Raw genomic sequence first — 23,680 nt, 5'->3', positions numbered from 1 at the left:
CAGGACTTCATCTTTTATTGATAAATAATATTCCAGCATGCAAAGACATTACATTTTATTTATCCAATCATCAATTAATGGACACTATGGCTGTGTACACTTTTTGATTCTGTGAATAATACTCCTTTGAATCTTTGTGTTTTTATGTAGATATATGTTTCAGTTTGTGTGTGTGTGTGTGACAGAGACAAAGAGAGACAGAGAGAGGGACAGATAGGGCCAGACAGATAGGAAGGGAGAGAGATGAAAAGCATCAATTCTTCGTTGCAGCACCTTAATTGTTCATTGATTGCTTTCTCATATGTGCCTTGACTGGGGGGCTACAGCAGACTGAGTGACCCCTTGCTCAAGCCAGCAACCTTGAGCTCAAGCTGGTGAGCCTTGCTCAAACCAAATGAGCCCGTGCTCAATCTGGCGACCTTGGGATTTCGAACCTGGTTCCTCTGCATCGCAGTCCAACGCTCTATCCACTGCGCCACCACCTAGTCAGGCTGTTTCATTCTTGAATATATACCTAGGGATTACTAGGCATATATAAACTCTAGTTCAACATTTTGAAGAACTGCCAAACCATTTTCCAAAGTAGCTACACCATTTTCTCTTTCTACTAGCAATGTATGAGTTACAGTTTCTCCACATTCTTGCCAACACCTGTTGTTATTTCTTTTAAAATTAATTTAATAGTGTTGTTGTTTTTACAACTTTAAAATGTCTTTTGAAAGTTTCTCAACTAATCCTGAGTTTATGCAATGTCATCAAGTCTATAGGAAAGTTAAAGATGTTGGTATACCTGGATATGTCAAAAAACAGAATAGAAACAGTTGACATGGACATTTCTGGATGTGAAGCCCTTGAGGACCTCTTACTATCATCCAATATGTTGCAACAGTTGCCAGACACTATAGGTGAGAATATATTTTGTATAAATGTTTGTAAAATATGCCATTTTCATTCTTGGTGCTGTAGTTTGTCTGTAGATGTAAAGAATATACTGTTAGCTTGATATTAGTAAATTAGCAAGTTCATTATTCAAGATGATTAAATAGTATTTTACCAATATCTTAAAATGAAATGGTAACTCTAATTGTCATATTCAAGAAGGTTTTCCTATTAAAATGGTCTTACTAAATGATATATTTAATTTTTTTCAGATCTCATAAGTTGTAAAATGTTATTGTAAGGAGTATATGTATTAGCTTTAGAGTAATTTGATAAATACATATGTCTCTTTAATTACTATAGAATTGCAGCATCTTTTATTCAAATAGTGTTGCTATATTCTATTTTTAATATTGTTGTAACATTGCTATGATCTAGAAATAACATAAAAATGTATAATAAAAATAAAATATCTCATAGTTCTATTATCTTTAAAAGACAAATTGTCTTTTACATGCTGAAATTCATGAGGGCTGATAATTTGTTAATATATATTAAACACTCAACCTATTTTTAATAAATTTTATATAAGTAAATAATAAAATAATCTAATTTAAATAATTAGGAAACCTTTTTGTATAGATATCTTGCCATTATTATTTATGAGAGTACTCATCAAAGGGTAGTCATCAAATTACTTAACTTTGGAATATAGTTTTTAACACTCTGAATTAAATATGTCATATGTTCTGGAAATTATTACTACTTATGAAAATTAAGTCACAACCTAGTTATCTTGGTTGAAGGGAAGCTAGAAGACAAGGCAATTTCCCAAATTATTCTTTAATATCCTATTTTTTCATTCTCAGGCTAATAGAGAATATATTTTAATAAAAGACTAGCTTTTTATTTCTGAATTTGATGACTTTTACTTTATATAATTACATATTTTATAACAGTATTTCTCCAATTTGCTCTGATCTGAGAGCTTTATCTAAACACTTTCACTTTCCCAGGCTCTTTCTGAAAATTCTGATTCTGTAAGTCTGTGATAAACCCTCTAATCTGTATCTGTATTAAACATTTTAGATCAAGTTTATTATCAAATAAGTTTAAAACACACTGTTTGTGAAAAAGAAGGTGAGGAAGTATAATAGTAGAAAGGACATCCTCTGGTCACGGTGACAGTCACGGTCATCTGGTCAAGATAATCATCTAGCCAAAACACTTACACTCCTCATCAAATCCCCCTCCACACCTCTTCAAAGACATAATAAGAAAAGAAAAATAACTTATAGTCATTACTGCCTTGTCAATACCAAGAACTATACCTGGTATATGGTAAGTGCTCCTTAAATCTTTAGTAAATAAAATAATTTAACCGTACTTGGAAAGAATGAATATATCTACCTGAACATAAAATAGAATAAAAACACACCAGTGCCCCAGATCTAGTGGGCTCCAGACCACATGGAGTGATGGCAGCCTTAAATCTCTGTCTTGCAGTGAAATAAATATATAAATAAAGACCTTTAAACATAATAAGATAATTCAAATTAAAAGGGGATTGGGGAAGAGACCCTGTCTTTGTGAAGAGAAGCTGCAAATAACAACAACTTGATAATGAGGCAAAAACATATACAGGGTCACTGCTGAAAACAGTGGAAGTCACAGGATGGTTTGGACTAGATTTGCAATATCCAAATGGAATGAGAACACCATGTTGCTAATATAAGGTCTGGTTCTCAACTCCAGAAATGTGTGGGTCAGATGGAGGTAACCATAAAACTGCCAGGTAGGCAAGGGTGAGCATAGATAATGAAAATACATTCACCCTCACAAATGAACATATGAACAACAACCAAAAAATTTAAGCTAATATTGTTATGTCAACCAAATATTCAACCAAGTAGGAAAATATACCCCAAGGGAAACCGAAGTTATCAAGCAATGTAAAAAAAAAAAGAAAAATAAAAAGATTTTAAGTTTGTGTAGCTCTTCCAATAGATAAAAGGAAGAATAACAATTGTAAAAATAAGAACTTATAAAACAAAAACAGAAGCTATGTCTAAGAACAAGCAGTTATTTAAAAAAAAAAACAACAACCAATGAGAAATCCTGGAAATAAAAATGTCATATAGTGAAATAAAATTATATAATTACTTTTTTTAAGTATCTTTTTTCAAGAAAGTAGAGTAAGAAGTTAACTTACAGATCTGGGAAAGACAACATTGTAGTCAAGTTACCTGAGTTCAGATATTTGCTATCTACCTTACTAACTGTGTGGCCGGCCCTAGACAAGTTTATTCTGAGAAATAAATAAGTGCTTTGAGACCTAGCTGACTTCGTGGTGTTTGCTGAGGTATATGTCACCCAACCAAAACTTCTTGTGACTTAATCAAGAGATGTTGAGACTGTCAGCCCTCTTCTACCTCCACTGATGGGCAGTACAGGAGTTTGATCAGGGTTACCAAGTCATTCAAAATTTACCTATAATTTATAATCCCCTGTTTACGTTTCACAATTTAGGAACAAACTCAGGAGTTTTTACACTTCTAAGGTTGATGTTTAACACACACACCAGAGAAACTAAGGCGACTCAGTCACCCTTTGAACTAAGATAAATATGGCAATGGATGTTCAAACTTCAGAGGTAAATTACCCTCATGTGGATTGTCCTCTTCAGGTGCAGCTGTTTTTAGCAGTGTGTCCAGGGGACACGTGCTAATACATCAGACTCCAAATAGTGTAGGTGTTGCCTCACAGCAATCTGACAATGATAACATTTCTCTCTCTCAGAGTAGAGCTTGTAAGTGCTTCTGAAGACTATGTAACTGAGCATACTGAAATTTAAAGTGCAACAACAGCTTTATTTTAGAATTTTTGTGACTTGCTCTTTGCCTTTAAGGAATACTTCAAATACTTGAGGTGGGTGGGCATGATCTATAGCAGTGCTTCTCAGCCTGTTCACAAAACACCACCTGGACGAGGTATTCTGCAGGCATGCATGTGAATGCCATGGTAACTCTGGACAGTTACATTGCTGCATAAATATATTAAAAGCTCCTAAAAAAACTTTATTAAAAATTTATTTAATTTAGCATTTCCAAATACATTTGACAATGGAACCTACTATATTCATCAGAACAAGTTTTCTGCAAAACGAGTAATCTGTAACAATGGTTTTCAACCTTTTTTTACACTTGGGGACCAGTGAAAATAGGAGAATTATTTTGGGACTGCTAAGGCAGAAATCACCCTGAGCATAAGCAAGTTCGACTAAGATCATTGGGTCTATACTCTTCATACATCTGGGTGATTATCTCTTTCACGACTGGCACAAAATTTCTGGTGGATCAGTCTGCTGACCAGTGATTGAAAAACACTGGTCTATAACATACATGCATATTTACAACGTGAAACAACAATTAACCAACTATTAATGCTTTGCCCTTGGATTTTGGCTATTTGAGCCATATCGATTTTATAGGTTATGCTATGGCTGGATAATGGAAGCTGTTCTTCAATTACTCTGTGGCTAACATTTATTAAAATCCTGGGTGTAGAGCAAGCAATAAAGGTATGGAGGGCATAAATCAGACTGTAACAATAAATAGTTGGAACTTCCATTCTTGGCAAGTTCTGCGTGGTATATTAAAAATTTCAAGTTTTCGTGCTTACTGCTGATCCAAGTCAAGGACTGATGGTCACAAAAAGAGTATGATGTCATATGTTGTAATTTTCCAAGTCCCTAATTATAACCACTGCATTGTAATACTTCAGTGCCCATTTGTTAATTATTAGGCTTAATTCAGATTTGTTTTCAATTTGTATCACGACAGGAATGTTACTTATTAGTGCTTAGGAGTTAATTAAATATTAAATCACAGCTGGCTTGAAGAATTTCATCTGGTCCATTTGCTGCATAATAGAGAAGGGAAATATGGTAGTATTACTGCCAACTTAGGTTTCTATGGAACCCTATGTTTTGTTTACTTGTCTGCATGAATATACTTGAACTCCCATTGACATAAGTAAATTTTTTGCAACTGAAAGGTCAAAACCAGACTACACACAAATATCAGATTGTAGGTTTATAGAAGTAGAGTGCAGACAACTAGCATAATAAACATTCATAACATGTTATTCTTTTATTTCTTTTATAGTGCATTTCCCATAAGAAATCTGTTCTTATGTATTAATAAAACTTCTCTATTTTAGGACTGTTGAAAAAACTAACTACTCTGAAAGTGGATGACAATCAACTTACAATGCTACCCAATACAATTGGAAAGTAAGTGCCAAAGTTTCATTTCAATCAACCTCTCTAAAACCAGAAATAAAATTTGTTGAGTTTTTTATTTCAAAGCATTTTCCACTAGAGATATCAATAATTTTGTTCATATGTAAACTTGTTTTAGGTCATATTTTATTTAGTTACATATTTGTATATAATACATCTTAATTTAGTTTTATATCTGAATATCATATTGACACCCAACTATATAAAAGCATGACAAATACTTAACCATGACGCTTTCATAAACAAAGTAATTACCCAGACCTTCAATTATTCTTTTTCGTGTAATTTTCCACATTATTAACTTGAGGTTTTGACTGAGTGGTAGCTCTAAATTCACTTGAATATGTCTTACAAAATAAAATCAATTAAATCTGCATTATGCATAGTGACCATTACATTATTAGTAATGTTTCATATTTATAGAATGTTATTGTATCTTTAGAAGCTAAAGAGAAACAATCTGTTTTTGCCTGCATTTTTAAAAGCTTCAAGGTGAAAGGTCATCACTGCCTTTTAAAAATAAAATATATTTTATTTATTTGAGAGCAATTTATATCTAATTTTATGTTGACTTTAACATTCACTTCTCAATTTCTTAAGAAATATGTTATTACCAGTGTTTATTTGAAATGCTTTTGTTTACAATTTATATAAACTGAGTAATCAATAAGGTGTTTTCACTCTGAAATTATATAAGAACATTTTATAGGGATCTTGCTCCACATCTCAGTGCAAAATAATTATATAAATCCATAATTTAACAGATTTGAGTTTACTTGGGGTGGAAGCCTTTTTTAAAAAGAGATTTATTGGATATAATTGACATGCAATAAACTGTATACATTTAAAGTCTGCAATTCAGTAAGTTCTGACATAGATATAAAGCCATGAAACCATCACCACAATAAAAATGGTGAAAAAAAATCTTTCTCTCCTGAAGGTTTTCTGGTGCCTTCTATTCTCTCATCTCCTTCACCCCAAGTTGTCAAGTAGCCACGAATACAGAGAACTTCACTTTCCAAGAGTGGAACAACTGAGCTAAATTCAAATTCTTTCCCCCCCCCTTTTTTTTTTCTTTATTTATTTATTCACTTTTAGAGAGGAGAGGGAGAGACAGAGATAGAGAGAGAGGAGAGACAGAGAGAGAAGGGGGAGGAGCTGGAAGCATCAACTCCCATATGTGCCTTGACCAGGCAAGCCCAGGGTTTTGAACCGGCGACCTCGGCATTTCCAGGTCGACGCTTTTATCCCCTGCGCCACCACAGGTCAGGCATAAATTCAAATTCTAATGTTCAGATTTTAGAGAGTAGTAAAAGTCTCAATCATTCTTTAATATTTTAATGTCCTCACTGTACCATGCTTTGGTCTACAGTTACTTCTATTTTCTTCAACATAAAGTAGAGACAAATTTGCTTTCTTTAGGGTACACAAAAGTAATTATCTGATGTTTTTTAAAAACTCTTATCTAATTATACTCTTAGGTACTAATCTTTCCTCTTCAGATCAATACTGAATTCAACTTTATTTATATCTATTAAAGTAAGTTATGATTACTGTTTTGACACTTATGTTCACATTTCTAATATAAATTTATATAAACTTATAACTCTAGCTCTATGAAGACAAGTTAAAAAGGTTTGATCATCTAAAAACAAAGAAAAGTTAATTTTTCAGTACACAAGTAAACCACATGCTAGTTTATTTACATAGTTTTCATTTTATTTTTTTTAATTGATAATTTTTTTTTAAGTACAAAAAAGATTTCTCATAGATAAATGGCCTAACCAATTCAAAAGTTGATTACTGGAGGATAACGTCAGAGTAATGGCGGGGTAGGAAGCGATACCGATAAATCTCCCCCAAAACTCAACAAGATCTTCAACCAGAAACAGAAAAACCTCTACTTGGAGCTTCCAGATGCTTCGCAATACACCCAAAGGTATGACTGAGTGAAAAATTGGCTAAATATATAACCAAACCCCGAAGGAAATAGGGAGTAAGAAATGCTCCGCCTTTCTCACTAACCTAAACAGGGCGGCTTTCTCTGGTAACTGTGAATATAGAAACTGAGGCGGGCAAAGGGGGTGAATAGATCCACCACAGCACAAACGGCCGAACCAGGCTGTGGCACAGAGATCCAAGCCGAGGAAAATCTGATCCTGTGGCAACCCGGGCAATACAAGCTAACACTCGCGCCAAACCCAAACAAAGAAAGACAAGCGGAGCGGCCATTTTACCCGGTCTCCTGGTCGGTGCGCAGTTAGTGGGCGAGAGATTTCTTCCTAAGCCCCGGAAGTGGGTGCCCGTGTTGCCCCACGGAGAGGCAGGGTCAGAGGCCTTTCTGTGGGCCGAGGGCAGAGTCTCTGGGCAGCCCCAGTGCCCTGGGAAAGCCACGCACGGGAGGGAGTGAGAACTAATTCCAACGGTGGAGATTTTCCGTGCTGGAGGGTGTTTCACTCAGAGGGAACCGCGGCCGGCATCATATCCTGGTTTGCGCGCGCAGATAAGGAGTGAGCGATTCCTCCGAGTGCCTCGGCAGTGCGCGCCCGTGTTACCGCACAGAGGGGCAGAGTCAGGGGCCTTTGTGTGGGCCAAAGCGGAATCTCGGGCCGCCCCAGCGCCTTGCAAAAGCCACGCACGGGGACGGAGCAAGACTCAATTCCAACGCTGCAACTTTTCCCTGCGGTTGGGGGTTTCACTCAGAGCGTGAGACTGCTGGCCGGATATCCTGATTGCAGACAGTGAGTGAGAGTTTCCTCCAAGCGCCCCAGAAGTGGGCGCCCGCTTGTGTTACCGGACAGAGTGGCAGAGCCAGAGGTCTTTGAGTGGGCGGAAAGCCCGCCTGATTATGCTAGCAACTCTGACTGACTGAGCCTTACCCAGAGCCCTGTGCTGAGTGGAAATAGAGTGGGGAGTTGCCAGCTCTTTGAGCCTCTTACTATCCAGGCAGAGGCAGCAGCAACCCCATAGCTGGATTATCAGGCTACTAATTGAGGAAGGAAAGACTAGGAGAAAGGCTCCAGGAACATGGACTCTCTCACTGTCGGAGCCTATAAATGCTAATGAGCCTCGACTCCCAACGAGACTAAAGCACAATACATGACATTGCCATAGAGACTTATCAACTGCAAACCTCTACCTGAGCGTGCCAAAGGGGCAGAACCTGGGGTACAGAGTCACCGACCAGGAAGAGGGAGAGAAAAGAAAAAGCAAGAAGATAACCTCTCAAAATCAAGAATAATCTGCAGACTTTATAACCTATCCCATTTTATTATATTTGTTCGTTTGTTTCTCTTATCTTCATTCTTGATACTTTTTTTCCTCCTCCAATTTGGCCGATTAACTCTCTACCGGTCTTACTCTCTCCTCTCCTTGAACTACACTACCCATAAGTGTTACATCTCCCATTATCATTTCTCTTCTCTTCCCTTCTCTCTATGAGGGTTGCACTCCAAAACCCTTAACTCTCTCTCTCTCCTTTCTTTTTTCTTCTTTTAGTGGTTCCCTCTTTTTTTCTCTCTCTCTCTTTCTTTTCTCCCTCTATATTAGTTTCTTCCTTTCTCCTTTACATCTCCTCTCATTCAAACCTCAATAACAAACAAATTATCTTATCTGGGACTCAAACTTATGTTTGTGGCATTTTGGGGGGTTTTTACTTCACCTTTTTAACTCACTAGCAGTGCTCCCATCCCTGGCTCTCCATATTATCTAGTTCTTGTTCCACTAAATACAATAGTAAGTTTTTAATTTGTCCCCCCATTTTTCCGTTTTCCTCTTATTCCTCTCATCATAACTCTTAGACAACCAACACAAAAAGCAAATCATTTTATTCTTGACCCAAATTTTTTCCTTATTTGCTTTTTGTGGGTCCATACACTCTTTTTTTTTTTTCCTTTTTTTTTTTCTCTCTTTTTGCCCCCTTTATTACTTTTCCCCAATTCAGGCCCTCCATCACAGGCATTGTTTGTTATAACTCACAGTCCACCACAAGATTTTCTCAAGAAAGAGGGGAGAGGAGAGGAGAGGAAAAAAGGAGTGGGGGAATAATTTCTTTTTTAAAAATTTTTATTTTATTTTATTTTTCTTTATTTCATTATTAACTTTTAAAAAAAAAAACAACTCTTTTCGATTTGTTATTTTTTATTTTTTTTAACTTTTTATTCTTTATTAAATCTCATTAATACTATCAACAAAACCACCCTCAGATGCCATTAAGGAAGAGAAAATCGAATATCATGGATATAAAAGAAAGAGAGGTAACACAGCTAGATGAGGAAAAATCTATGGAGAAAAAATTTAATATATTGGAAACCTTGGAGCTAAATGACAGAGAATTCAAGATAGAAATACTAAAAATCCTCCGAGATATACAAGAAAACACAGAAAGGCAATATACGGAGCTCAGAAAACAAATTCATGAACACAAAGAATATATGTCCAAGGAAATTGAAACTATAAAAACGAATCAAACAGAGATGAAAAACTCAATTCACGAGCTGAAAAACGAAGTAACAAGCTTAGCTAATAGAACAGGTCAGATAGAAGAGAGGATTAGTGAAATAGAAGACAAGCAACTTGAGGCACAACAGAGAGAAGAAGAAAGAGACTCAAAAATTTAAAAAAATGAGATAGCCCTACAAGAATTATCTGACTCCATCAAAAAGAATAACATAAGAATAATAGGTATATCAGAGGGAGAAGAGAGAGAAAATGGAATGGAGAACATACTTAAACAAATAATAGATGAGAACTTCCCAAGCCTGTGGAAAGAACTAAAGCCTCAAGTTCAAGAAGCAAACAGAACTCCAAGTTTTCTTAACCCCAACAAACCTACTCCAAGGCATATCATAATGAAATTGACACAAACCAACAGCAAAGAAAAAATTCTCAAGGCAGCCAGGGAAAAGAAGAATACAACATATAAAGGAAAGCCCATTAGATTATCATCAGATTTCTCAGCAGAAACTCTACAAGCTAGAAGAGAGTGGACCCCAATATTTAAAGTCCTGAAAGAGAGGAACTTTCAGCCACGAATACTATACCCATCAAAGCTATCCTTCAAATACGAAGGAGAAATAAAAACATTCACAGATACAGAAAAGATGAGGGAATTTATCATCAGAAAACCCCCACTCCAGGAATTACTAAAGGGGGTTCTCCAATCAGATAGAAAGAACAAAAAAAAACAGAGCCACAAGTAAAAGCTCCAAGAAGAACACAATAAAACCAAATTTAAACTGTGACAACAACAAAAAGAAAGAGGGGAAGAAGATGGAGATTAACAGTAGCAAAGGACGATGGAGTGCAAAAGTACTCACAAAATAGTTCGCTACAATGAACAGGGTAGGGACCCTTTTCATTACTCAAAGGTAACCACCATTGAAAAAACCACCACAGAAGCACATGAGATAAAAAAGATAGCAACAGAGGAAAGATGTATGGAATACAACCAAATAAAAACAAAAGATAGAAAACGAAAGAGAAGGATCAAACAAGACACAAAACTAACAGAAAGCAGATATAAAATGGCAATAGGGAACTCACAAGTATCAATAATTACACTAAATGTAAACGGATTAAACTCACCAATAAAAAGGCACAGAGTAGCAGAATGGATTAAAAAAGAAAATCCAACTGTATGCTGCCTACAGGAAACTCATCTAAGTAACAAGGATAAAAACAAATTCAAAGTGAAAGGCTGGAAAACAATACTCCAAGCAAATAACATCCAAAAAAAAAGCAGGTGTAGCAATACTCATATCGGATAATGCGGACTACAAGACAGGAAAAGTACTCAGAGACAAAAATGGCCAATTCATAATGGCTAAGGGGACACTGAATCAAGAAGATATAACAATTCTTAATATATATGCACCAAACCAAGGAGCACCAAAATATATAAGACAGCTACTTATTGACCTTAAAACAAAAACTGACAAAAATACAATCATACTTGGAGACCTCAATACACCGCTGACGGCTCTAGATCGGTCATCCAAACAGAGAATCAACAAAGAAATAGTGGCCTTAAACAAAACACTAGAGCACCTGGATATGATAGACATCTACAGGACATTTCATCCCAAAGTGACTGAGTATACATTTTCCTCCAGTGTACATGGATCATTCTCAAGAATTGACCATATGTTGGGCCACAAAAACAACATCAGCAAATTCAGAAAAATTGAAGTTGTACCAAGCATATTTTCTGATCATAAAGCCTTGAAACTAGAATTCAACTGCAAAAAAAGAGGAAAAAAATCCCACAAAAATGTGGAAAACTAAACAACATACTTTAAAAAATGAATGGGTCAAAGAAGAAATAAGTGCAGAGATCAAAGATATATACAGACTAATGAAAATGACAATACGACATATCAGAATCTATGGGATGCAGCAAAAGCAGTGATAAGAGGGAAGTTCATATCGCTTCAGGCATATATGAACAAACAAGAGAGAGCCCAAGTGAACCACTTAACTTCCCACCTTAAGGAACTAGAAAAAGAAGAACAAAGACAACCCAAAACCAGCCGAAGAAAGGAGATAATAAAAATCAGAGCAGAAATAAATGAATTAGAGAACAGAAAAACTATAGAAAAAATTAATAGAACAAGGAGCTGGTTCTTTGAAAAGATCAACAAAATTGACAAACCCTTGGCAAGACTTACCAAGGAAAAAAGAGAAAGAACTCATATAAACAAAATCCAAAATGAAAGAGGAGAAATCACCACAGACACCGTAGATATACAAAGAATTATTGTAGAATACTATGAAAAACTTTATGCCACTAAATTCAACAACCTAGAAGAAATGGATAAATTCCTAGAAAAATACAACCTTCCTAGACTGAGTCAAGAAGAAGCAAAAAGCCTAAACAGACCTATCAGTAGAGAAGAAATAGAAAAAACCATTAAAAACCTCCCCAAAAATAAAAGTCCAGGCCCTGACGAATTTTATCAAACATTCAAAGAAGACTTGGTTCCTATTCTACTCAAAGTCTTCCAAAAAATTGAAGAAGAAGCAATACTTCCAAACACATTTTATGAGGCCAACATAACCCTCATACCAAAACCAGGCAAGGATGGCACAAAAAAGAAACTACAGACCAATATCTCTAATGAATACAGATGCTAAAATACTAACAAAATACTAGCAAATCGAATACAACAACATATTAAAAAAAATAATACATCATGATCAAGTGGGATTCATCCCAGAATCTCAAGGATGGTTCAACATACGTAAAACGGTTAATGTAATACACCATATCAACAAAAACAAAGAACAAAAACCACATGATCTTATCAATAGACGCAGAAAAGGCTTTCGATAAAATACAACACAATTTTATGTTTAAGACTCTCAACAAAATGGGTATAGAAGGAAAATATCTCAACATGATAAAGGCCATATATGATAAACCATCAGCTAACATCATATTAAATGGCACTAAACTGAAGGCTTTCCCCCTTAAATCAGGAACAAGACAGGGTTGTCCACTCTCTCCACTCTTATTTAATGTGGTACTAGAGGTTCTAGCCGGAGCAATCAGACAAGACAAAGAAATAAAAGGCATCCACGTCGGAAAAGAAGAAGTAAAGGTATCACTTTTTGCAGATGATATGATCCTATACATCGAAAACCCCAAAGAATCCACAAAAAGACTACTAGAAACAATAAGCCAATACAGTAAGCCGCAGGATACGAAATTAACATACAGAAGTCAATAGCTTTTCTATATGCCAACAATGAAACAACTGAGAAGGAAACTCAAAAGAATAATCCCCTTCACGATTGCAACAAAAAAATAAAATACTTAGGAATAAACATAACAAAGAATGTAAAGGACTTATATAATGAAAACTATAAACCATTCTTAAGGGAAATCGAAAAAGATATAATGAGATGGAAGAATATACCTTGTTCTTGGCTAGGAAGAATAAATATAATCAAGATGGCTATATTACCCAAAGCAATATACAAATTTAATGCAATTCCCATCAAAATTCCAATGACATTTTTAAAGAAATAGAGCAAAAAATCATCAGATTTATATGGAACTATAAAAACCCCAAATAGCTAAAGCAATCCTAAAGAAAAAGAATGAAGCTGGGGGCATTACAATACCTGACTTCAAACTCTACTATAGGGCCACGACAATCAAAACAGCATGGTATTGGCAGAAAAATAGACACTCAGACCAATGGAACAGAATAGAAAGTCCAGAAATAAAACCAGATATATATAGTCAAATAATTTTTGATAAAGGGGCCAACAACACACAATGGAGAAAAGGAAGCCTCTTCAATAAATGGTGCTGGGAAAACTGGAAAGCCACATGCAAAAGAATGAAACTGGACTACAGTCTCTCCCTGTACAAAAATTAACTCAAAATGGATCAAAGATCTAAACATAAGACCTGAAGCAATTAAGTACATAGAAGAAGACATAGGTACTCAACTCATGGACCTGGGTTTTAAAGAGCATTTTATGAATTTGACTCCAATGGCAAGAGAGTGAAGGCAAAAATTAATGAATGGGACTACATCAGACTAAGAAGTTTTTGCTCAGCAAGAGAAACTGATAACAAATAAACAGAAAGCCAACTAAATGGGAAATGATATTTTCAAACAACAGCTTCAGATAAGGGCCTAATATCCAAAATATACAAAGAACTCATAAAATTCACACAACAAACAAACAATCCAATAAAAAAATGGAAGAGGATATGAATAGACACTTCTCCCAGAAGAAATACAAATGGCCAACAGATATATGAAAAGATGCTCATCTTCTTTAGCTATTAGAGAATGCAAATCAAAATGGCAATGAGATACCACTTCACACCTGTTCGATTAGCTGTTATTAGCAAGTCAGGTATAGCAATGTGGAGAGGCTGTGGAGAAAAAGGACCCCTCATACACTGTTGGTGGAATGTAAAGTAGTACAACCATTATGAAGAAGTATGGTGGTTCCTCAAAAAACTGAAAATAGAACTACTTATGACCCAGCAATCCCTCTACTGGGTATATATCCCCAAAACTCAGAACATTGATACGTAAAGAACATGCAGCCCCATGTTTATTGCAGCATGTTCAATAGTGGCCAGGACATGGAAACAACCAAAAGCCATCATTAGATGACTGGATAAAGAAGATGTGGGCACATATACACTATGGAATACTACTCAGCCATAAGAAATGATGACATCGGAACATTTACAGCAAAATGGTGGGATCTTGATAACATGATACGAAGCGAAATAAGTAAATCAGAAAAAAACAGGAACTGTATTATTCCATACGTAGGTGGGACATAATAGTGAAACTAAGAGACATTATAAGAGTGTGGTGGTACGGGGGGAGGGGGAATGGGAGAGGGAATAGGGGGGGGGGAGGGGCACAAAGAAACAAGATAGAAGGTGACAGAGGACAATCTGACTTTGGGTGGTGGGTATGCAACATAATTGAACGACAAGATAACCTGGACTTGTTATCTTTGAATATATGTATCCTGATTTATTGATGTCACCCCATTAAAAAAATAAAATTATAAAATAAAAAAAATAAAATAAAAAAGTTGATTACTAGTTTAGAGAGTTAAAGGTTAAAAATCTTGTCATAAGAGCTCATTTTTATAAGTTACTTTCAGTGTCATTATCATCCTCTGATTATTATTTGAAGGAAAATAAAAGGGAAGTGTTAGAGCAATGGACTAACTATAAAAGCAGAACTTTTAAGCAATGGAAGTTGATAAGAAATCTCTCTCTTCTGCTTAGTTGTTCTGTGAACCCAAAACAACTCTAAGAAATACTATATTTTAAAAAAGAAGAACTGACTAACTATGGTTATTTAGACATATGTATTTGGTAGACATTTTGCCAAAAATGAACAAACTGAAGTTGACAGTTCAAGAAAACAACTGGCGGTATTTGTTGTCAAAAATAAAGTTAGAACTATTAAGGAAAAGTTAGAATTTTGGAAAATTCTATTTGTCACTGTGAGCTTGACAGCTTCCCAATATATAAAGGCTTTTCTGATAAGACTAATGTGATATTAATGAATGTGATTTGTTAATGCTGCATTATGAAATGTGTCAACACTTGGAAAATCTATATAATTCACTGGAGCAAGATTTTTCAAAAAATCAATGCATGAGTTATAAAATCAGACATGAGTAAAAGACCTATTCAAACTGTAAAATAGGCCAGTTGATTGTGATGTGTTGGTATAAAGTGTAAGAAAAGTCATTGATATAGTTTCAGATTGCACATGCAATTATCCCCTAAGAAACTGCCACTTGTTGAGTTTTGGTGTAGTAGCAAAAAAATAATCACAATTATCTTAAAAGGCTTTTAAATTCTTCTCCTTTTTGAAACTACATATCTGTGTGTGGCTTGATAGTTTTCTTATGCAATTCAATCAAAATCATAATATCTTAACTGATTGAATACATAAGCAGATAAGAGAATCCAGTTGCCTTCTATTAAGCCAAATACTGAAGAAATTTGTAAAAATAAAATAATGTCACTCTTCTCACTCAATGCTTTTGTTTTGGAAAATATAATTACTTTGTATAAGAATATATTACTTGTATTAATATGTCACTGTTTTATTTAAGAACAAAAAACTATCATTTGAAAAAATACTGTTTTAATTGATAAGATGGTAGACACTAGTAAATATAAACCATATAAACAAAATTTATTAAGAGTTACCAGTGATTTTTTAATAATGCAAAGGGGTCTTGAGACCAAAAGATTTAAAGATTTCTGTTCTATATCACACTGTAAATTAGATAGTAAAATTATGACTATTGTCTAATTTATCTTCTCAAAACTAGCACCTGTATACAAATGTTTTGTGTTTGCACATATGGCAAAATATAGACTAAATTCATAAAATTTTATAGTACAGCTTATAAGAAATTTGTATGAATTATTATTATGGATTTGTTTTTCTTAGAAAATTTAGAATTGATAGACCAGAGGTTTAGTTCAAGGGCTAGAGTTGAAATTTTATTGTGATCCTATTAAATGGTACCCATATGACATGAATAAAGCATTTTGTAAATAGTGCAATAATCTATATTTTATCATGTGACACTTTATCTAGAACTCTGAATACCAAAATCCTAGAAATGTTAAGATCAGCTGCAGTGACCAAAATAGTCTTATTCTGAACATAATATGTTTCCATATTTCAGACTTGTTTTTGGTAATTTTTAATAGTATGAATGTTGAAAACTACTGGAATAATTCATTTTTCAACATTTTTCAGTTGAAATAGATCCATGACTTTTGTGTCAATGATTTATAAAATTGTTTCTTTTTGTTGTTGAACCTTAATTTGTGCCTAAGAGTACCAGCTGCTCTAAGAATTAAATGTGCAATGAAAATAATAATGAACAACTTTTTGTGTGTGTACAAATTGCACCGGACACCATGTTTGGTGCTTTGCATGCCTTCTTACAGAGTTAAAGGCCCATTAATACTACTCAGTGTGTATTGTTATCTCCTCATCAACAAACACAGGAACAAGATAAGAGAAATTACCAGATTTCAAACCTAAGCTTTTAACTGAACTGTATATGATGCCTCTTACTGTATCCGATAGTTGAGACACATATTTTGAGATTACATATTCTGTAATATTTGGTAATTTATTGGGCCCCAATTGCTCTAGAGGCAAAGGATGCTTCGTAGAACAAGAACCTTCATGCTGAACATTCTCTCTCTTAGCTTCATTGTCTTGGACAAAAGCAATAAAACCTCAAAACTCTAAACAGATATTTTAAAAAGTCATTCCTAGAAGTCAAACAGAAAGACAGCTGGACTGGGAATGAGGAACTCTAAGTTACTATCTATGCGAAGCTGAGGAAGCCTCTGGTCTTTGTGGGCCTCCGACCCTTGAGGGATAGTGCGGGGAGCACTGGCTTTGGAGTCAGACAGCATGAGTATGAATCCTGGCTACACCACTTACTCTGTGAACTTGGACAAATTACTTAACCTCCTCATTTATATTTTCACCCAAAATTTTCCAATTCTTTAATCCAAATGTTCAGTCTATATTATATCAGTACCCTATATGGAAAATTCCAGTAGTCTACTTACTAGACTGCTGTGATAACAAGAAAATAACTGAACTTTACTGTAGATACTAAAAATCACGCCTCTCTCTGTTCCCTAAGTGTGGAAGGATATACAAAGAACTGGAAATGTACATGGCTTTGGAAAAAAGAATTTGAGTGGTAGAGGATAGTAAATAGACTGCTTTTATCATATAGAATCTGTCCTTCCTAAATTTTGTCTCATGCAGTATTATAGTCAAAAATTTAAAAACAAATCACACACATACATACAAACCCTTCACTGGATAAATTACTTTACACTAATATTGAAATTATTCCATAATCTAGTAGAGACAGGTGGTTCTCCACATGTGGTCCCCTTAGCAGCAATATCAGCCTCAACTGGGCACTTGTTAGAAACGCATATTCTCAGAGACAACCCACATCTCCTGAATCAGTAACTTTGGATTTTGGCAAGCAATGAAGGTTAATAAGCCTTTCCAGGGATTTGAATGCACACTGAGGTTTGAGAACCACTATCTAGACTTAATTTATTTTTACATTTTTTCAGCTAAGTATCTTCTCAAACCCTACTCCATGGTGCCTGCATTAGAACTGCCTGAGATGCTGGTTTTAAATGAGGCTGCTGCAAAGAAGTTAACCATAATGGTTGGTTGTTTGGGCTCTGGAACCAGACCTTCTGGGTTCAAAACTTGGCTCTTTTAATGTGCATATTGGGTAACATGGGCTATTGGGCCTTAGGTGCCTCCTCAGTAAAATGGAAACCAGAATAATAATGTCTACCTCATGAGAAGGTTGTGAGGACTAAGTGTGTTAGTAAAGGGAAAGCACTCACATGTTCTATACATTTTTTTTTATAAAATATATCTACTTAGTTTATTTAATTTCTGGGATTTGAACTCAAGAAATAAGTTTCATTGTTCTTACAGCTTAAGTCTTCTCCCTTCTGCCCACCCAGACCACTGCAGCTTCCTCCTCTAAATTAAAAGCTCTAGTACACCTATAAACTAGAACAGCATTTCTTAAATTATATTCTTCAGAACAGTTATTACTCGACATCTTAATACCTATGACATGAAGATAACTTTCATGGAGAAATAAGTTCTGAAACTCTGTATACTAGATAGAGAACATTCTAACTTGTGTTATTTTTCCATTTATGTTAGTCTTTTATTTATCTTGGTATCATCATTAAACTTTTTAATTATTTTTCCATGCGTTCCCAACTGGAATATAGACTCCTTAGAAACTGGAATCATGTCTTGAACATGTTGAATCTCTTTCACTGTACCCAGGCAGTATGGCACAGGGCAAATGTTTGCAAGACTTGGAACTGATTTCAATCTTGGGTTCTTCACTCATTAACTAATTGAATTAGGCACGTCACTTTACATCTCAGAGCTGCAGTTTTCTCACCGTAAAGTGGAAATAATGATACATCTGTGAGGTTGTTGTGAGATTTAGTGTTGATAGTCTTCAATAAATTACAGGGGGTCCTCGGGTTACAACAGTCTCAACATATGATGTTTCAAGTTTACAATGCTCACTCCCAAAAAACTTGAAAAAACTGAGATGTGAGTGTTTTGATTTATGCCGTTAGCGTCGTACTTATGGACTACGTGGGCAAACTAGTTTGGTTGTGTGCGGCGGAAGAATATGCAGTCCAGTGGACAGTACCGTGTATTTATGTCCTTTTCCTTTTTCTGTGGCTTAGTTGTGTTTTTATGTCCTCCTAGATTATGATTTTACAACTGGGTTAGGATAGGTGAGTGACTTAGGCTAGGGTGTGTTTAGACTTGCACCAAAATTCGGATTACGTCACTGTCATAAGATCAGAATTGTGTTGTAACCCAAGGAACCCCTGTACAACCATCATAATAGACATTTACTTATTGAATGTTGCTTATTATCATCTGTGTGAGAATGGTAATATAACATGAATGAAACATCTAGTTCTTAAAAAGAAAAATATTTTATACTTATTTGCAATTATGATAATAATACATTCTCTTAATCTGTTCAGGCTGCCATAACAAAAGTTTAAGGTCTTTTGGTATCCTAACTTAAAGCATATAGAATATTTTTTAAAAGGTCTTTTGCAATGAGTGAAACTTTTCTACTCATAGGTTACGGATCTGTTCACTAAATACTTTTAAATAATATTTTGCATTGGAATGATACTCCTTTCCTGTAATAAAAAAGAATTGCAGACTTTCTTTTTAATAACTCTAACTTCTCAAACAGCCCAAAAAGGGAAAGGTTGATAATTGCTTTAGAAAGAAGGGAAAATCAGGTCAAATGCAGAGTATAATGTCTATGCAGTGATGATAACTCGGCTCAAAACTAGCCAGGTATTTCACAGGTGAATCTCTAAAGGGTGGACTGTTCCTAACTGAGAACTGTTCCACCATAGCATAACTGAATTCAACTTAGAGTTTAGTACAACTGGGTAACTTTTATTTAATAAACGCTATTTTATTAAAAGTCTAAATTTTGTTCATTTCTTTTCACTGTTAGAAGCAGCCCAAGTAAATTATCTAATGTTAATGAAAAAATTAAGGATGGAATCTTAAACTTGATTCCTAACCTAAATTAAATGTAATGGATTTTATAATCTCTGAAAATAAAGATAATGTTAAAGTTACTTAGTATTCCCTATGTGCCCATTCTAAATGTTTTATATATATTAACTTCTTTACATGCATTTAGTCCTTACGAGACATGGTTAAGTACTGCTAGCACCCCTTTGTGCCCAGTCATGAAACTGAGGTACAGAAAAATAAAGTAATTTGATAAAGGCATTGCCACTAGTAATTGCTACAGTCCAGACTCCATCCCAGCTGGCTGGCTGCAGTTTGGTCCTCTAATCCCTGGGCTATACAGGCACTTTTAGGCAGTAGCTTGAGTTTTCCAAACAAATTTTACAGCTCTCTTTTTAGTTATTATATCCCTTTCAACTAAATCTGGGCTAATACAATTATAATTCTTCAGAGTCATCTGAAATTTGTCTAGCTCCCTTGTCTTACTAATAAATTATAGTAATTTCACATTTATTCTACTGGAAGGTTTTATTTACATGAAACAACCCATTTTAAAAAAGGAAATATTACAGCATAACTTTTACATGTTTCAGAAACAATTCAAAAAATATTATGGTACTTTTCTACTTCATAACAGGTCATTTTAATGGAGTACCATATCTACACCAAGAGCTTAGCATTCATTCCATCCTCATGAAACTACATACTAGACATTACTATCAATTTTATATATTAAAAAAAAACCAGATATTAATAGTAAACTTTGAGCGCAGGCCCAGCATGTGGAAGTCCTGGGTTTGATTCCAGGTCAGAGCACACAGGAGAAGCTGCCATCTGCTTCTCCACCCTCCTCCCTACCCCTCCCTCTCCCCTTTCTCTCTCTCTCTCTCTCTCTCTCTCTCTCTCTCTCTCCCCCCCCCCCCTTTCCCTTCCCATAGCTATGGCTCGAATGGTTTAAGCTATTTGGACCTGGGCATTGAGGATGGCTCCATGGCCTCTCCTCAGGCGCTGAAATAGCTCCATTCTGAGCAACAGAGTAGTGACCAGTGATGGGCAGAGCATGGTTCCCTAGGGGGCATGCCAGGTGGATCCCGGTCGGGGCACATGTGGGAGTCTGTCTCTCTGCCTCCTTGCCTCCCTGCCTCTCACTTAATTAAAAAAAATTTTTTTTAAATAGTAAACTTCACCCAGTTATTAAGTGGCCATACTAAAATTGGAACCCAAGCCTGAATATTTTCCACTGAATTATGTTACTTCTGTTAAGAGTTAAGAGTGAACTAAGAAATCTCAAAGCCATTTATTTTTGTGTTTATTAGCATCTACATTAATAGAAGATATCACGGTTCCTAATGGTCATAAATGATGTTAAAGTGAAATTATAGATTAACTGTATAATATATTCATAGTCCCTCTTCCCTATTACCTAGGTAATTGAGAGTTAATGAGACAGTTAGATCTTCCCAACCAAGACTAATTTAGAACACTAAATTAAAGAAAAATGTAGAGAATATTTTTAGAAAATTAAGTTGATACTATTGTTTAATTTCAAACATTACTACTTCCAGTTCTGTAACATGTCTGTACTGATCCGTGAAGTAAGGCTAAGCTTTACTGAAAACAACCCTTGTAATATTTATATGGATTTTAGCTGTTATTGACATGTCTGGGGTGTGTGTGTATTTAAATGTCACTGTTAGAAAATGTGTAAATTCACACATAAGTGAGATATAAAACTGAGACTCATGGACATAGATAAAAGTGAAGTGGTTACCAGGGGGAAGGGGATGTGGGGGTGGGGTGGGGAAGAGGGTAAAGAGGGACAAATATACAATGACAGAAAATAACTTGACTTTGGGTGATGGGTATACAACATAATCAACAGTTCAAATGCTATTAGAAATGTTTACCTGAAACCAATGTACTTTTATTGATCAATGCCACCCTGTTAATTTAATTTGCTAAATAAAAAAAAATGTTTTTAAATGTTACACTAAGAATATTTGCAAGGGCTTTATTTAAAGCCTTGCCAACTCAATGTGCAACCAACAGCCTCCACTTCACCTAGCTGCTGGCTACAAATGGTGGATATAGCGCCACCCAAACCACTGAATCTGCATTTAGCAAGTTCTCCTGGTGATTCATATATGCACCAATTTTGGGAAGCATTGCTTTAAAGTACTCTATACTTCCTTGGCAGCTTTTTTTCACTTTGAATAGTATAGACCAGGGGTAGCCAACCTTTTTATACCTACTGCCCACTTTTGTATCTCTGTTAGTAGTAAAATTTTCTAACCGCCCACCGGTTCCACAGTAATGGTGATTTATAAAGTAGGGAAGTAAGTTTACTTTATAAAATTTATAAAGCAGAGTTATAGCAAGTTAAAGCATATAATAATAATTACTTACCAAGTACTTTATGTCAGATTTTCACTAAGTTTGGCAGAATAAATCTTTATAAAACAACTTACTATAGTTAAATCTATCTTTTTATTTATACTTTGGTCACTCCACTACCACCCACCATGAAAGCTGGAATGCCCACTAGTGAGTGGTAAGGACCAGGTTGACTACCACTGGTATAGACTATAGATAAAACTGCAAAAAAAAGTAAATTTTTGTTCTTTTATTTTTCACAAAATATAATAAATGTATTTTCTATTTATTGGAAAAAATTGGCACAAAACATATTAGTTTCAGGTATATAACATAATAATTCAATATTTATATATATATTGTATAAATGATCACTAAAATAAGTCTAGCTAACATCCATTGCTGTACAGAGATTTTTTCTTGTGATTGGAACTTTCAGATACACAACACAGTAGTTATTATGCTGTATATTATGTCCACAGGACTTAGTGATTTTATAAGTGGAGATTTGTATCTACTGACTACCTTCACCCACTGTGCCCATTCCCGCCCCTGCCTTTGCTAGCCACCAGTCTGCTCTCTGTATGGATATGTTTGCTCAAGTTTGTTTGTTAACTTGTTTGTTTGTTTTTGAATTCCACATATAAATGAGAGCATATAATATTGTCTTTCTCTGAGTTTTTCCTCTCACTTGTCTATGCCAAGTGATAATCTGAGTAAATGTGATACAACCGTATTCTTATAGATTTGGTATTTAAATACCTTATATAATTTCTAACAAGATAACCAACAATAAATTTCATTAGAATGTTAAATTATGAAGTTGAATATTTTGAATTTCGGAGATCATGGAATAATGTGCATTTTGCACCTAATAGCTTTTCTCTGTACCCCAGGGATGTGAAATATTTTCAGTCTATAAATTATGAATTCAGTATATCTGTGGTACAGTAAAAATGTTGCTTTTTTAATGCAGGAAATTCTTGCTTTGCACAGTAGTGCAAGCAACCATTCGGTGCATGTGAACACAACCATGCTGCAAGCTGAAACTGTGCAAAGCAGTCACAATCAGTGAGGAAAGCTACGATTGTTTTGACAAAGGTGTTTAAAGACTTTTTGTGTAAACATTAAACATTTATTTCACTGTTGGTTATACAAGTATAGGAAAATGAAAAAATAGTAAAGCCAGTATTTATTTAGTATACTGTCATTGTAAGCATTAGGCACATCAAGAATTCTATCAAGATTAATTTGAACAGCAATTGCCTTCTTTTCATCGTGAAAGTTATAATTCAGAGTGAAGTTTTTTTCTCTGTCAATGAATTGTCATACTACTTTTTAAGCTTGGATCAGCTTCTAAACTTTTATCCTTTGTGCTTTCAATGTCATGAAACATTTCTGAGAGTTCCTTTAATGTGAAGTTGATTGTCAGTGTCACTTCCTCTAAGACCTCATCATTTTCATCACAACCACTTTCTTCACTTATGTCAACAGG

The 23,680-nt window shown here is 35.0% G+C and overlaps 1 protein-coding gene across 3 annotated transcripts in view; it reads left to right on the top strand.

Moving 5' to 3' along the window:
- The window catches only part of LRRC7 (leucine rich repeat containing 7), a 598,371-nt gene that overhangs the window by 451,438 nt on the left and 123,253 nt on the right, over positions 1-23,680 (top strand). For all 3 annotated transcript variants that reach the window (XM_066268909.1, XM_066268907.1, XM_066268908.1), the window contains 2 exons: positions 761-905; positions 5,101-5,173. In XM_066268909.1, the coding sequence (XP_066125006.1) occupies positions 761-905; positions 5,101-5,173 (218 nt within the window). The remainder of the gene's footprint in view (positions 1-760; positions 906-5,100; positions 5,174-23,680) is intronic.

This window comes from Saccopteryx bilineata, chromosome 3 (assembly GCF_036850765.1).
Source record: "Saccopteryx bilineata isolate mSacBil1 chromosome 3, mSacBil1_pri_phased_curated, whole genome shotgun sequence".
In the NCBI taxonomy this organism is placed as follows: Eukaryota; Metazoa; Chordata; class Mammalia; order Chiroptera; family Emballonuridae; genus Saccopteryx; species Saccopteryx bilineata.
Note: the sequence above shows the minus strand (reverse complement) of the source record. Positions and strands in the feature narration are given on the sequence as shown.